This window comes from Camponotus vicinus, unplaced genomic scaffold (assembly GCF_025532165.1).
Source record: "Camponotus vicinus isolate PSW18456_S1 unplaced genomic scaffold, iyCamVici1.0 SCAF_8, whole genome shotgun sequence".
Taxonomy (NCBI): Eukaryota; Metazoa; Arthropoda; class Insecta; order Hymenoptera; family Formicidae; genus Camponotus; species Camponotus vicinus.
In genome coordinates, this window is record NW_028141980.1 from 14678949 (window position 1) to 14693967 (window position 15019).

The 15019-nt window shown below is 33.9% G+C and overlaps 3 protein-coding genes across 3 annotated transcripts in view; 2 read left to right on the forward strand and 1 right to left on the reverse strand.

Moving 5' to 3' along the window:
• LOC145976021 (uncharacterized) lies at nt 1-994 on the forward strand. The gene is made up of 3 exons (XM_083106859.1): nt 1-158; nt 268-499; nt 671-994. The coding sequence occupies exons 1-3, from the start codon at nt 1-3 to the stop codon at nt 743-745; spliced, it is 465 nt and encodes a 154-aa protein (XP_082962985.1). The 3' UTR covers nt 746-994.
• Unc-76 (fasciculation and elongation protein Unc-76) lies at nt 268-11521 on the reverse strand. The gene is made up of 9 exons (XM_083106846.1): nt 11133-11521; nt 9175-9427; nt 3222-3344; nt 2857-3013; nt 2664-2772; nt 2289-2551; nt 2003-2078; nt 1867-1932; nt 268-1705 (listed from the first exon to the last, which is right to left on the reverse strand). Exons 1-9 carry the CDS (start codon nt 11236-11238, stop codon nt 1689-1691), a joined length of 1170 nt encoding a protein of 389 aa, XP_082962972.1. The 5' UTR covers nt 11239-11521; the 3' UTR covers nt 268-1688.
• Nucleotides 10093-15019, forward strand: part of LOC145976018 (arylalkylamine N-acetyltransferase 1) — a 19463-nt gene continuing 14536 nt past the window's right edge. The window contains exon 1 of the mRNA XM_083106853.1: nt 10093-10249. The gene's annotated coding sequence lies outside the window, so the exon portion shown is untranslated. The remainder of the gene's footprint in view (nt 10250-15019) is intronic.

Here is a 15019-nt window from a genome sequence, read left to right on the forward strand (position 1 = left end):
ATGGCTGTACCGATGATACCATGTAAATACGAGTTTTCCAGAGGTCATGGCACCGGTGTAGCAGAAGCGCTTGGAAATTGGGGTTTCTCTAACAGAATATGTAATCCTGGTCAAGAGCTGCGACGCTTAAAGTGTCTCTTTGCGGAAATGGATTCTTTGTGAGAATATGAGCACGCATTTCATTGAAACAAATCAAGAAAAATTCATCGCAACTACTATTAGAACTGAGAAAAGAAATAAGAGAACGGGTATTAATTATAATTTCAGACGCAAAAAAGGAAAACCAGCAATTTGTGTTAAATATGATCCCAGATACGATCCTAACGCGTGGTACATTAAGCCTAGCCCCGATAAATATAAACCCGCGTGGACATTTCCTGTAAACAGACCTCTCATTACTCATTCTTCGACTATCACGATTATGAAATTCTTTGATATTAATAAGCTCAAATCGGATATAGCGCAATTTACACCTGGTCGCAGCTACATTCGGCAAGGCGTATGTGTATATATATATTTCTGAATGAATTAAATCGTTTTGTTAAAGCAAGTCAATGAGGTTTTTATCACGGATTTAAGATATAGTAACAAAATTATAATATACATAATTATATACAAATTTTTAATTGCATTCTAAAACATACATGCATCATAATGTATCATATTTTAGACGGACAAGTGGTATCGTCGAGGTCCAAACTGTTGCTATCAACCAAGCTGTTTAGCTCCGCAATGTCCTACATGATGTTGTCAAAGACTGATTTGTTGATCTTTAAATTTATAAGATGATCATCTTTAATTGTATTTGATAATAATACCAAATGTTTTCTAATATTAAAGTATATCTCTTTACGACGTATATGTCATGTATAATGCAGTATAAAGTATATATTTGTGCCATATATTCAAAGAAGATATAGATAATGAAAGGATTAAGATATAGGGATACAAATAATGGAGCAGTTATAATAAATTATTAGATGATGACATTTGAGAGAGTGAAGTCGTTGAATTTATTTTTCGCTTTAACGAACACGTGTCTCGAGCATTTGCATTGCGTGAGAACAATTATATTATCGTATGGTGGAGGCGAGTAATTTAACTGACTGTAAGATTTTTTAACATCTTTTTTTTGCGCGTGACATACCGGTGAATGAAGAGTATATCTCTAAGCTATACTAGAGCTAGTATTACAACAATATACACATTCGAATTCCTTAAGTAGAAACTGATCTACACAAATAGCAATTCGTACAATCTTAAATAAGGAGCTCTGTGCTGCCTTTGCGATGGCTTTGCATATAAGAAAGCCTTTTCTCGAGATTCTTATGTACAAGAAAAAAATATAAAACTGAATTGATATGAGTCATGGTACAATATAAATATGAAAACTGTAAGAATAACATACGATTTACGCGTAACATATGTATGTTACGCGAGTTATTAAAAATATACTTACGATACCTTAAGCAAGTAATGTACATATCATAATATATAAATTAAGACTAGATAGAATATCGGAGACTTCTACAGCCAATACAGTAACCGAGTGTGACCGAAATATAACTTATAAGCTAATTATGCAGTAACATGCGGCACAATGACGGCTGAAAGCGTACTGGCAAGAAGAGAGCACGTGATATTTTGCTGACGCTCCTTTTATACTTTTCTTTTTGGTGTATCCTTTTTTAAGTTGGACATAACACTATCGAAAAAATATATTAATTGTATATAAATATTTCTTAAATATTTATATCTAACATTATAAATTGACAATATACGTTAAGATTATTTCTGAATGAAAAAATTATTAAGATTCTCATACGTAAACGACATTCAATAAAATTAAATTAAATTCAGGAGTACCTTTAAGTATATAATCTGTTAGCAAGGTGGGTACTGTTGGACTATCCTCGCTAATAGCCTTTAGTACTACAAATAAATATATTATTGACATATATAATGAGACATACATGATGATTAAGAATTGACGACTACTTACTTTTAATAAGTACTTGCAAGGCTTGATTGTCTGGCGGGCCGCTATCTGTATGATATGGAATAACAGTCGTCAGGTACTAGAACAAAAAATAGTATTAAATGAGAATTATGTTACTTTATTACTCCTCCCCAAATTACAATTAAATTATATTAAAGATTATTTTTTTATTGAAAATTAGATTTTTTATACATATACATACATACATATATATATATATATATATATATATATATATATATACTATAAATGTAGTAAATGCGCAATTCGATACGACGGTATAAGTTACCTTTGGCTCTTGCAAAGACCTATGTTGTGGTAACGGACTAGTACCATTCTGCATTTGATTTCGTTTCTTCGTAACATGATGCTGCCTACGTCGATTTTGCACAGCCAACAGTAAAGAGATGAACTGGTTCTTAAGTTCCTTCTCATATTCTAATTCATCCCTAAGTGCGAGCTCAGCGATTAGCGTTTCGCTCAAAGCCGCAACTAAGGATTCCATCTCGCCAAAAAGTTCAGTCAGTTGACTGGAGGAGAGTTGCTTCAATTCTAAAAACACATTCGACTCTTTATAACGCAGATTTTTATTTTAGAAAAAAACTAAATTTATATTTATTATTGATATTTTTCTTCAAAAAAAAAAGAGCTTTTCAATACATACTTTTCTCGTGAAGCGGTGATCCAAGTACTTCTCTACTTCTTTCCAAAGCCTCGTCACTATCTAACATGGAACCTTCGGAATCTGGCGATCTTTCCATTGACGGACTTTCCTACGGTAACAAAAAATGCATTATTAATGCAAATCACTAGTTACTACTATATGAGGATACATCAGTATGCACTGGAGAGATTACCTGCATTATGTCATCTATCTCGCGAAGAACCTCCTCGGCGGTCTTGAGAGGCTCCTCCGGACTGTGAGTATCAGTACTGCTAGATAAGATTAAAGCATGCATATCCAAATCTGTCGCAACTGCCTCGTCTTCGCTACTTAAATCCTCTAGTTCCGGTCTACAGCGAACAAAAAAAAACGAAAGCATTGAATTTACCAGCACCACTAACACTGATTTAAATAAGGAAACAAAGTGAATTCACTGAAAAAGTAATTTCGACAAAAATTTAGTGCGTAAATCTTTTAAAAAGATGCATAGTCGCTGCAAAGTAAAATCTTTAATGAAAATAATTAAACTGCGTATATGTAAAGCCGAAAAGTAGCTACCTCTCCGTCGAAGTGGGTGCTTCATTCAGATTCAACGCGGGCATGTGCATTTTTCTCGCATAAGATTTGCTCCAGTCGATCGGTAATATATTTCCAAAAGTTCCCGTGATCGTCCACCACATCCTTTAAAAAAAATCAAATATATATACGTTAATAATGCTTAAAAGACTTCGCGGTGCCTGCTAAAGACTTATTCAATCTTAACACAGTCGCTCTTCTCTTACGTCATTCAAATATGTATTAATGTAAACAGATGCGAAGCCTCTTCGCATGATTCATATCCTCTAATCTATACTATCCTCACGGAAACGAATACGTCTTAAACTCGTGTGTCATCGGATTTGTTCGCTCGAATGATTCAATATTATGTTAGAATCATCGTATTTTTTTATCTTTAGCAAAAAAAAACGTTCTTTGAAATATGTTATTTTTTCTTGCAACGAAAATAAACAATCAATGCATGCAGAAAATCGTCTTGTGCTTTGTACAATTTTAATTGATTTGCGGAATGTCGCATAATGCTGTCTCATTATTATCTTAAAACAGTTAATTCACCGTGTTTTAATCTTCACATTCTACTTTGATTTTTTTCCATATAATGCCTTAAATTTCTTTACCTAAATATCTATGTACAATGGTGATCAATGAAAGCACTTGCTTATAGAGATGTCACAAACAATTTCCAGCCACCTAAAGGTTAATGAGAAAATGTATCTCATTATAATTTTAGCGTCAAGGACACGCGATTTACAAACGTGTTTGTTACAAGAGCGTGACGTCTGATGCACGATCAATAAATGCAGATGCTCCCACGAGAATGGTATAATGTAGTAGTATTATTAAGTCGCTTCATATAATATGTTCCATCATGTAAAAACATATACCGGAGACATTCTCTACGTATAACTCCCGAAACAGACTCTCTCTCTTTTTTTTCTTCTCATGGAATCTTCGTCTCTCTTAATATGTGTTTTTCTCTTAATATATGTTTTACCTAATTTTAATATCTACATAATTTTCGTGAGAATATCTCCATTTAGGATATATCTAAGACATCTTTTATACAGCTGTCGTGAGAGCAACAGACTGTCCGTAAATTTCCCGTTTTCTAGGACGCCAAATAATGAATCATGAGAGGAGACTGTGGGTGTTTCCTGCGTTACGTATGCGCTGAATAGATAAGACATTTAATCACGTGCAAACAAAACGTAAGTCAATGATGCTACGGCAAGTAACGTGTCGTTTACTGAAGGGAAGTGATTCTTCACGCGGGGAACTAACACACCGGAACAAAGTAGCTTCTCGCGGCGCGAATTTGCGTACAATGTAATCGTGGGAGTCGACACAAAATGGCATCCAAATCTGCAAAATATAATGTTCTTTTAAACCAGAATACTTCTCTCTCTTAACTCTTTCTGTCCCTCATAAATGTCCTTTCTTTTCGCGGTTGATGAATAATATGAGCCATGTGTTTTGAAAGTGATTGAGCTTTGTCTTAAACAAATAGTCCAATTTCACTAATTTCAAATGCTCGAGTTTCACAAATGTTTCTTAAGGTTTCTTTATTGGGTATTAAATTAATGTTTGCTGAAAGGATCGCGATTTCTTTTGATATGTATTATTCAACATTTAAAAAAATTTTAAATCGGTTCGTTAATCTTTTGAATTTAAAATATATGAAAATATATGAAAGCTTTCAATTTTTCTTCTTTGAAAAGATACCAGACTTTAAATGGAATAATATGACTAAAAATGTATAACGTGCATTGAAGAAATTAGATATTTTAAATATTTATTCTGTCTAAAATTCACGTGCATATGTGTTTATGCCTGCCGAAATGAATAGAAATAAAAGAAAGAAATGATTGCGATGAATATCAGAGTGAAAGCCAACGCACATTGATCGGCCATTCGATGTCGTGAGTTAATAAATTGAGGTCAACCCAGTCTACTTGAGTTTCCGATTAATGTAAAGTGGCCTCATCTCCAACGCACACATTGTTCACATCAAATCGTCAAGCGCATTTCATGACACACAACGTATATGAAGCTTTATATGACACTGAGTTAATTTATTTTTTAATTTTAGCACGCTTGTAAAAATCGCAATAAATATATATAAGAATTAAAAACCGATAAGAAAAAACTCAAAAATCATAAAGCTTAATCATTAATTCTTAATAAAAAAACAGGATTTCATATTTTTCCATGAACAGTTCTTAATAAATTCTTTTAAATCTGCTTGCTTTCTACAAGATTTGTGTTAAGAGGGAAATTTAAAATAATATAAATTCTTCTTTAATTAAAAAGAAACGATTCGTTTCATCTCTCTAGCGCTTTCATATCAATTCACCCCTGCAAAGCACCCTAGATTGCCGTTATCTGAGGCGCATGCGCGCCAATATTGACGTTCGCCCTCTGTTCAAGGGGTGGTATATGGCTCGATATACGAACGAAGGAGCAAAACAGAGATTAAATTTTCATGCCACGCGTTTCATCAATATCAAAACATCGAAAAAAAATTATTTACTTCCGAATATATACATTAAAAGTGCTTAAAGCAAATGGAGAGTTTGGCGAGTAATTCAACTCTAGGAAAAAGTATATATTAGTCCCTCTCTCTCTCTCTCTTTGTATACTAGCCACGTAACAATAATTTGTGTTATATCATTTATACTAAACATTACATTGCGTAACTAGACATTAACGCTTTCTCGTTTAATTATGCTTTTTCCCTCGAAAATAATTCGAATTAAACTAAAAAACTCGAATCTGATTATTAAACGCCTTTACTTTTGACATCTAAATATATCCGTAAAATTTCTGAAGAATATAAGTCAAGCCACGTGATAAAATGTCAAACGCAAGTCGAGGGAAAGGAATTGTATCAATCACCGTTTGATATCCGTTTCCGGTGTGACTTGGGTATATCTGGGTGTATATCGTGCTCGGCCTCGTGCTAGAAAACGCAAATGTGAAATCACGAATGGGAATGAATGTAGAATTGCGTTTCAAACGCGTTAGATCGCGACGACGGAAAAACTCGATACGGATGTATCGCAGCGGAAACGCAGATGGGCTTTGCGAACGCATGGACTCGCATCGCTACCGCGGCTTTGTCGCGTGATGGACCTCGATGGAGTCGATGACCTTATTAGTCATCGGAATAGAGAGAACGTGCCATTTGGATATTGCCACCCCCCTCTCACCTCCCGAGTGCCCTTTAATAATGCCATACGTAAAACGGTATCGGTCGATGGCACATTTGAATCGGTCGTTCCAAGAAAGACATGAATCATAGAAAGCAGACTTCTCGAGGAAGAAAAAAACTTGGCAGTTTGTTTGTTTGTTATAGCTATGTAGTTTATTTTAACTGTATGTTCTTTTTCATATATTTTTTTTATTTATATTATTTCTCTTTTCATGCTCATTTTGCATATCCTTCGATACGCGTTTGAATTCAAAAATTATATATTTTTTGATATATGTTTTAAATACTCAAAATGTTTTTTCCAAAAACAGAAAAATATATGCAATATATTGTTTCATCGATAAAAATTCAAATTTGACAAAAATTGCATGAAGAGATCAAGATGTGCAGGAAGACCATCTTGCACCTGTTAAAGGGTGTATAAGAAATTAATGAACGAAAATCGCGTTTGTGAAAAGAGATGATGAGGCGAATAATCCAATGTAAAATAAATTTAACGGCTTTGTGCGTGGTTGCGCACAGACGAAGAGACAATTTTGCGCTTCGTTGAATTTCACCTGCTGCTCGGTTATGCTCGTTAGGACGTGCAACCTTGTCCTGTCGGTGAATGCGTCGCGACTGTAATTTACACCCTATGATGAAAATATTTGGCCGGGTCGCTTGCCGGATTGTGAATCTTGAATCACCCTTCGATAATTAACAATCCGTAAAATTGTCTATAAGCTTGAAAGCATGTATGGCAAAATAGTCAAAATTCTTTCTTTTGATTTATTCGCGGAGCTTCGTGTGTCCATGATTCAAAATTTAATTTTAATGAATAAAATTTGTTTCATGTTTACGAAACTGTATAAATTCGAAAAAGTAACCACTCATTTTTTTTATTATGCCACGAATTTTTATTATGTCACGTCCTAAGAAAATTTCTAGCCTAGAGTCTAGTTTAACAACTCGAGTCACGCTTACGTCAGCACGTTTGAGAAAGAGATATCCGGCAAGGTCACTACGAAAGATCTCGTCGTACCTTGTTAGGAGATGTACTTGTGAATCTTGTCAGGTTCATTATATATACATAGAGTAACTGGTAAAAATTAGTTGGAAATTGTGAAAAGATCAATGCGTTTAGAAAAGCAAATATTTCTACTAAAATTCCTTTAATTAAATACATCTAATCGTCTTTAAATCTTGCAATATACCATCAAATATATTTTTCAACATTTTGATTTACAAGTAATCAATCAGTTTTTTTTACTTTCCTCAAAAAAAAAAAGTAACCCATAGCACATTCTATTTATTCTTTTTCGAAATAACATAAAAAATATAATTGGCACTAATCAAACTCGATAGTAAATTAATTAGAGAAGGGAAATGTTAATACAGGGATTCATTTAATTAAGATGCATTTAGTCTCTCTCTCTCTCTCTCTCTCTCTCTCTCTCTCTTTCTTTCCCTGCCCCTTCCCCTCTCTTTCTTTCTCTTGATATGGAACGGCGACGCTACGGCTACTTCGGAGAGAAAGCTGCAAAGCGTGCCGTAAACATCGCGTAGAGAGTATTAACGGTGTCGACACACTTCTTCCATTGGAAAATCGATGGCTGCCATCAGACAGATTCGCGAGTAGAAGAAGAAATTCTGTTTTTTCTCTCGTTCCTTCTTTTCTTTGATACAATAACGGCAAGGTCGAAACATTCCCTATCAGCCTGCTTACGAGCTAATTAATGAGAGATTTTATATCGAAACTATTCGATATATAAATGGCTAAAATTTGGCAAATATATATAGACATATATATTATTGATTAAAAAGCTGCATTTAATTATCTAAATATTCCTCGTTTTTTCTAAACAATTCAATATATTGATTATTTAATTATAATTATACAAGCTTTATCTTGAACTTTAATTCAACCAATTCATGACGACAATTAAAAACATTTTGACATTTAACATTTTGCTCGCCGATACAATGATCGAGCAGCGAAATTATATACTACAATTAAATTGCACCGTATTACATTCACTGCGGCATTGCGTTAAATAGAACAGTAGGTGAAACTGCTGTCGCGTTTTTCCAGAGGGAAAGAGAGAGAGAAAGAAAGAGAAGGATAGATGTCGTGTTTCTAGATAATCGAGATGCAAGATGAAGTGTATGGATCATGCTACTTCCCCTCGGTACAGATATTCGCTCCCCGTTATTGCGCATTGCGTGTTACGCGTATTACGACGAGCGCGAACGGTAATGCGATAAGTGATTATTTCCGCGATGGTGAAATCACCACTTTCGGATGAGCTGTCGAACGAGCGAGAGAGTCTATCGAGTACGCAAAATGTAAACGTCAATGTTAATATATACGCACGTACATTACATTACGGGCAATTTTCAGACGTGCGTGCTCTCCCCGTCGATGTATCGTCATTTATCTTTTGCTGATTCGCGGGGAAACCGGTATACCGCAATATATAATATCGGGTTTTCTCTACGAACCGAATATCGTACGACTTGCAACTACTGCGACCACTTACGTGCAGGGTTAATTAGGGTTAACTGAGATAATTACGACCAATGGGATAAGCACGCGACATTGGAGTAGTTTTTAACGATACGAAGAAAAGTTCTAAAAAACAGCCGATGATATATACATCCTTGTTGTAATTTACATAATAATAATTTATTTTATCTTAGAAGGACATCTTTCAGGTAGATATATATATCCCTCTTGAAATATCATATTATTAATATACTTACTGGCACTCGTTCATAATTTCCTCCTGCGTTCGCACCTGCACCGGCGCCAGCGATTCCACGTCGGTGCCATAATCGCGAAAGCAAGATGTGATTTTTTCATCGAAGGTGTTGACGAGATCCTCGAGGCTACCGCTGAACGGGCTGAACGTTCCTTCCTGGAGGATGTCAGTGCCATTTTCGTGTGTCGTCGGTGGTTCATTCGCGTTGCAATTCTCGCCGAAACTCGCATCCAGACTGGCGTCCAATAGTTGTTCTACAGTATTAAAAAACAATCAAGAGATGTATAAAAAATTATGTCGACGCGATTATTTATTATGCAACACGAAAAAGAGAAATATAAGGTGTCTAATTTCTCAAAGATTTGATATTATATATTATTATATAATATATTATGAATAAATTCTCGTCAATTCAATTATTTATACATAAAATGTTTAGTTTTTTATAAAATTATTATTTTTTGTAAGACTTGAATCAATAAGAAAAATATGCTTTAATTAATGTTATTATTTTTATTAATAAACATTTAATTAAGGAAAAGATTATAAAAAATATTAATAACGTAACTTTAGTTAAAGAGAAGCAATTTTTTTAAATATATTTAATATTAACGATTTTTAAAATTAATATCATTATCGATTACACATATTATCATAGTTTAGTATGTCTGATCGCTTTATTTGATTCATATTTATTTATTATAAGTAACAGTCAGTATCAGTTACATTTCTCGATTCTGTTTACGAAGTAAACTCTAAATTTAGCATCGGCTGTATGCTATAGCGATATTGACAAAACACAAGGATGACCCCGAGATCGCGACGACTGGCGTCGCGATATCGAACGTTATCGGACATGACACCGCTCGTCGTCGCTTCGATAAAAGTATCGCTCAACCCTCGACCCTACATACATCCCTCTTCTTGAGTCTACAACGCATATAACACAGAAAATAAAAATTCAAGAAATCCGTAATTTCTGTTTCATATATTTAGATCGCTGGAATATTCTATCATCACGTGGAAAAAAATAAATTGTGGCAAAAAGATATTCGGCTACTAATCTGGATTTTAAGGTAAATCAAGTTGAATAGATTTTTAATAATTAAAATTCTTGTTTTTTTGGAGATAATAATTGAGAAAAGAGCGTTTTTATGATTATGATCTCGAAAGAAGCGCAGATAATCAGTCGCATCGCGAATGAAAATTAATGGAGTCCGGCGAACCTGACTCGTGTTGAAAATTCGAGGGATAGCTGTACTCGTGAATAAACACAATAGTTCGGATGGACTCGAAGGAATCTTTCCGCGAAGAATCTTAACCGGAGACAATTTCTCGACCGCGCCAATGCGACCGAACGACGAAAATAAATTCGAACAAGTAAGGACCCTCCGGCCGGTCTAACTTAAGTAAATCTGGCTTTTTCGTTGCCTCTCCTCGTTTCTCTCTGCGCAGGTAGAAAAGTTCGAACGCAACCCAGTTGCAGCCAGGCTCGAAATTCTCCCAATTCGATTGCATGAAACTGTGAAATTCGTAACATCCAATGTAACGAATGACTACTTTAATTAAAGAATCTATCATAAAATTAAGAATTATCTTTTTATTTTTTTAAACTTTTAATAATCGAAATTCTTGTATCGGAAACTTGAAAACCTTTTAAGGAAAAAAACTCAATATTCTGTCAGTTATAGAACAATTTTAAAAGCGTGTTATCTTCGTAGATATTTAAAGCGTGACATCGTTATTTTACGCCGGTTAACGTGAATAACAAATTGGAGCAACGTGTCGCGGTGTGTCTGTAAACTCGATAGAATTTTCTCGCACAAACGACGGATTTGAAAAGGTTGACACACAGCCAACAAACAGAACATCATACGGAATACAACTCCCACGTCAGACAACGCATAAGAGGAAGAAGGAGGGGAAGGGGAAAGAATAACAAGGTGGTTTGTTTCGCACCTGTCAGAAGGTTCATGTTCTTCAGGCTGGCGGTGTCCTCTTCCTCGAAACGCGCGAGGGGTGCCTCGAACTTCAACTCGGCGATCTTACCTGCCATGTCCCTCATTATTGAGCGTGAGAGGGAGTATCGGGGCGCGACCGGAGAATTCGGCGTCGCGGCCGAACGCGTGTCGGAGATCTCGCGCTTTCTTTTTTTTTCTTTCGTCCCTTTTCTTTTCACGCGGCCGCGCGCCGCTTTACCCGACGAGGTCTCGCGAGTCGAGGTGACAGCGAAGGCGACGATAACGCGGCCGAAACATGAAGGCGACGCGACGCACAAACACACCGCCCGTAACGCGCGTGCGATAACCTTCCTTCGTCGGTCTGGAATCAACTGAAATCGACTAACGTGGAGGGGGATGCTCTTCGCTACGCTCGCGGTGGTGGTCGCGGTGGTGGGGGATGATGGTGGTGCTGGGTGCTGGTGGAAGATGATCGCTGGTCGTCATGGCGACCGCTGGTGAACGCGCTGATGTCACGAATCATCTCTCTCAGCCAGGGCCGACTACATCCTCGGGCCCTCGTTCTCCATCGAGCTTCTCCCTTGTATCTCTGTTTGTTAATTAGATGTTTACTTCTCTCCTCGGCAAAGATGTCAGCCATTCTCTCCTCAGTATCGTATAAAATTTTGTTCGTTTCAAGAAAAATTAGAGCGGCTGTGATTTCACGATTATCTACCTGGATCTTATCTAAGAAGAATTGAATAAATTATTATTCTTAGATGCATGGCAATTTTTGTTCTTAATCCAGTTTCCTTAATTACGAGGAACTTTGGGGTGTTATTTTTATTAAATTTAATTATAAGAAAAATAGGACAAGAGAGATTAAAAAAAAAAAGATCTGTATAGCTTTTCGATAAATTTCCACAACTCAATTTGTAATAAAAAATGTAACTCTTTTACAAACGGATCAAAAACTTTTAAAATTGCATCACTGATACATTGATGCAACCGGATTTTAATTGTACATACGGCATTGCGACATGCTTCGTCACTTGTGCTGGATAAGATACAATCTCGCGAAGAGAGAGCGGCAAGAGAGGGGTTGCGAGATGTCGCTGGTTACGTTAAAAGTTGCCTACATCAGTGTTGAAAGAAAAAAAACCGCGAATGTCTGAGATGACATCGTTATAAAAATCAATGTTTTTGGCGAAATTAAAATTACGACGGATTTGCTCCATCTTTTGCTTTCTTGTACCTTGCCTATCTTTTGCCTACGTCACTCTAACGGGATTTCCTTAACGGATAACAACTCCATCGTACAGTCTGTAGGTATCTTCGGCAATTATAATCAACAGTAGGTATTTGCCAGCAAATTTCATACATTTTCATATATCGATATGCATGTTATTCTGTAAAACGTGAGTACCTGATGACGTTTCTTGTTTGAAATGTGAAGAAATAATTATTCGGTTTAATATCAATGTATAAAGATAAACTTCATTTATACTCTTCTTCAATTCGAATGAATTTCATATTATAATTATTAAAAAACCAGAAATAGTCTTTTTTAAATAAAAATAATAAGACACGTAACTTTTGATGATTGATTAGAAGAACGACAAAATTATAAAAATAAATAATTTTTGAGAAAATGTGATAAAAATCCAATAAATTTCAATCAATCGATTTCATTCATTCGATCATAATAAATACAATTCAACCTTAATCGAAATAAATGGCTCGTTATGCAGTCTAAAGTAGGATATTCCACTGAACGCTTTTAATAAATCCTCATTTATCGAGGTGAGTTAATAAATATTAATGCTGACATTAATCTAACGTTGTAAAAAAGCACCCTGTTATAAATTGCGTAAAGAAGCAAAATAATTTGCATATTAACAGTACTCAAAAGAATGACTCAAAAGAATATGTAATCTGATTTTTACCCTTGGCAAAGTGATGGATAATCATATGTTGCACGGAAAAGGAGGAAAAAAACGTTTTTTGTAACAGTAATTTACGGAATTAATGATTTTATTGCATCGCGTCACTGATATAACGTATGTTATTATAATCTACCGTATAAAGTTTCAGACGCAATATTATTATTTATGTTTTCATTATCTTATTTATTTATTAAATTATTTATTTATATTTCGTATTAATTTTTCTATTATTTTTAATTTTTTAATTTTATTTTTCATTTGTTTATTAATTTTAATTTATTTTATTTTATTAAAAATTATTTATTTTCTATTATTATTTGCAATTATTTATTCAAATAACACTCGATATTGACGTCTGTGGATCTCCCCACGTTTCGAGTCGTCTTAATCGCATGTCACAGAACTCTCGACAATCGTCGCAATCTATTATTCGTTCTCTTTCCCATCATCGGTATTGAAAAACAATCTCGATACATTATACATGTGAAATATTTCAAAATGAGCATGTGTATGTACATTGTGGGTGAACTATTTGCAGCTCGCAGAAAGAAAGACGGCAGACGAGGGATTGTAGTCAGCCTTGGCATCGCATCTCTCGTAATGTAAATCGCTTTGTCAACGTGCCGGACGTTTCAATAAAAATGATGTCTGGAAATACTTTGTATAGGAAATATCTGATATTGTCGAGTAATCGATTCCGCGATATAATTTTTCCCTCTTATATAAATAGAAATATTAATGAAATGCGTTAGTAATAAGATTAATTGTATGGTATAGTAATAGATTCTTTGTATGGAAACGTACATCGAGCACACATTGTGAACGCGACACGCTATTCCTGTTATATGACCTATTTTGACTTATTTCCTTTTACAAATAGTTTTATAATTTTTATAAAAGATAAAAGATATAATCGCAATTATTGCCCTCATTTTTTTAATAAGTCACAAATTGTGCAATTTTCATAATCTCGGATCGGAGATAAATTCATAGTAGTTTGATGTGTTTAAAATGTTAAAAAGATCTGTAATTTATGAGAGTTGCTTCAAATATACTGTACCTCAATCATTTAAAATGATCTTAAGAATTATATTTGATCCACTTCAATAGATTGAGAAACAAATAAATTAAAAAATATAATAAATAAAAATAAAGAAGCAATATATATAATTTACAAATTACGTATTAAATTTTAAAACCATTATGTTCATATATAGTGCATAATAATATTTTCGAAGCATTTTTTACACGTTTTACAGATTTCTTTCTACAGTCTCAATATATATAAATTAAAGAATTTTATAATTAAAATAAAGAACAATTTATTTTAATTATTTATAAAAATTAATAAATAAGATTTTTATTTTATGCGTAAATGTTTGTTTTTCAACCTGAATGCATAAGTAATATAATTATAATAATTTTAATTACATAAAAATAACTAAATAATAATTCTTAATTATTTATAAATGTTACAAATATCCCTTTTATTTTTTGCTCAAATTTGAAAATTTATCATAAGTCTCCCAAGTTGGGAAATTACTGAATCGATATTAAATAAATAATTGCAAAAACATAGTATATTACCGTTAGGTTTACTTTTATGTTTATCTTTATGTTTATCTCATAATTATAAAAAGACAGAAATTATACATACATAAATTTGTTTAAATATATGTTTATGTATCTACGCACATTGTAAATAAGATTAGAATGCAAGCGACATATTACATCTTGTAATAACTTCACCATTGAGTATAATTACTTAATATTAGTGAACAATTTTGGTATTTATATACGAAGCAATTAATCATGAGTCAACTATATAATTATTTCGCATTCACCTAACTCATACTCACTTACATATTTATAACTTGAGCATTAATTAAATATACGCGGAATATGCGATAAATTTGTATATAATTATTTACATATTTGTTATACATAAATACATATATAT

Excerpts from the sequence above, each read along its gene's own strand:
- LOC145976021 (XM_083106859.1), top strand. The coding sequence starts at position 1 with ATGGCTGTACCGATGATACCATGTAAATACGAGTTTTCCAGAGGTCAT. Across the intron at positions 159-267 it reads TTTGCGGAAATGGATTCTTT|ACGCAAAAAAGGAAAACCAG; the intron begins GTGAGAATATGA and ends TTATAATTTCAG. Across the intron at positions 500-670 it reads GCAGCTACATTCGGCAAGGC|ACGGACAAGTGGTATCGTCG; the intron begins GTATGTGTATAT and ends ATCATATTTTAG.
- Unc-76 (XM_083106846.1), bottom strand. The coding sequence starts at position 11,238 with ATGAGGGACATGGCAGGTAAGATCGCCGAGTTGAAGTTCGAGGCACCC. Across the intron at positions 9,428-11,132 it reads GAACATGAACCTTCTGACAG|AACAACTATTGGACGCCAGT; the intron begins GTGCGAAACAAA and ends TTAATACTGTAG. Across the intron at positions 2,773-2,856 it reads AGATAGATGACATAATGCAG|GAAAGTCCGTCAATGGAAAG; the intron begins GTAATCTCTCCA and ends TTGTTACCGTAG.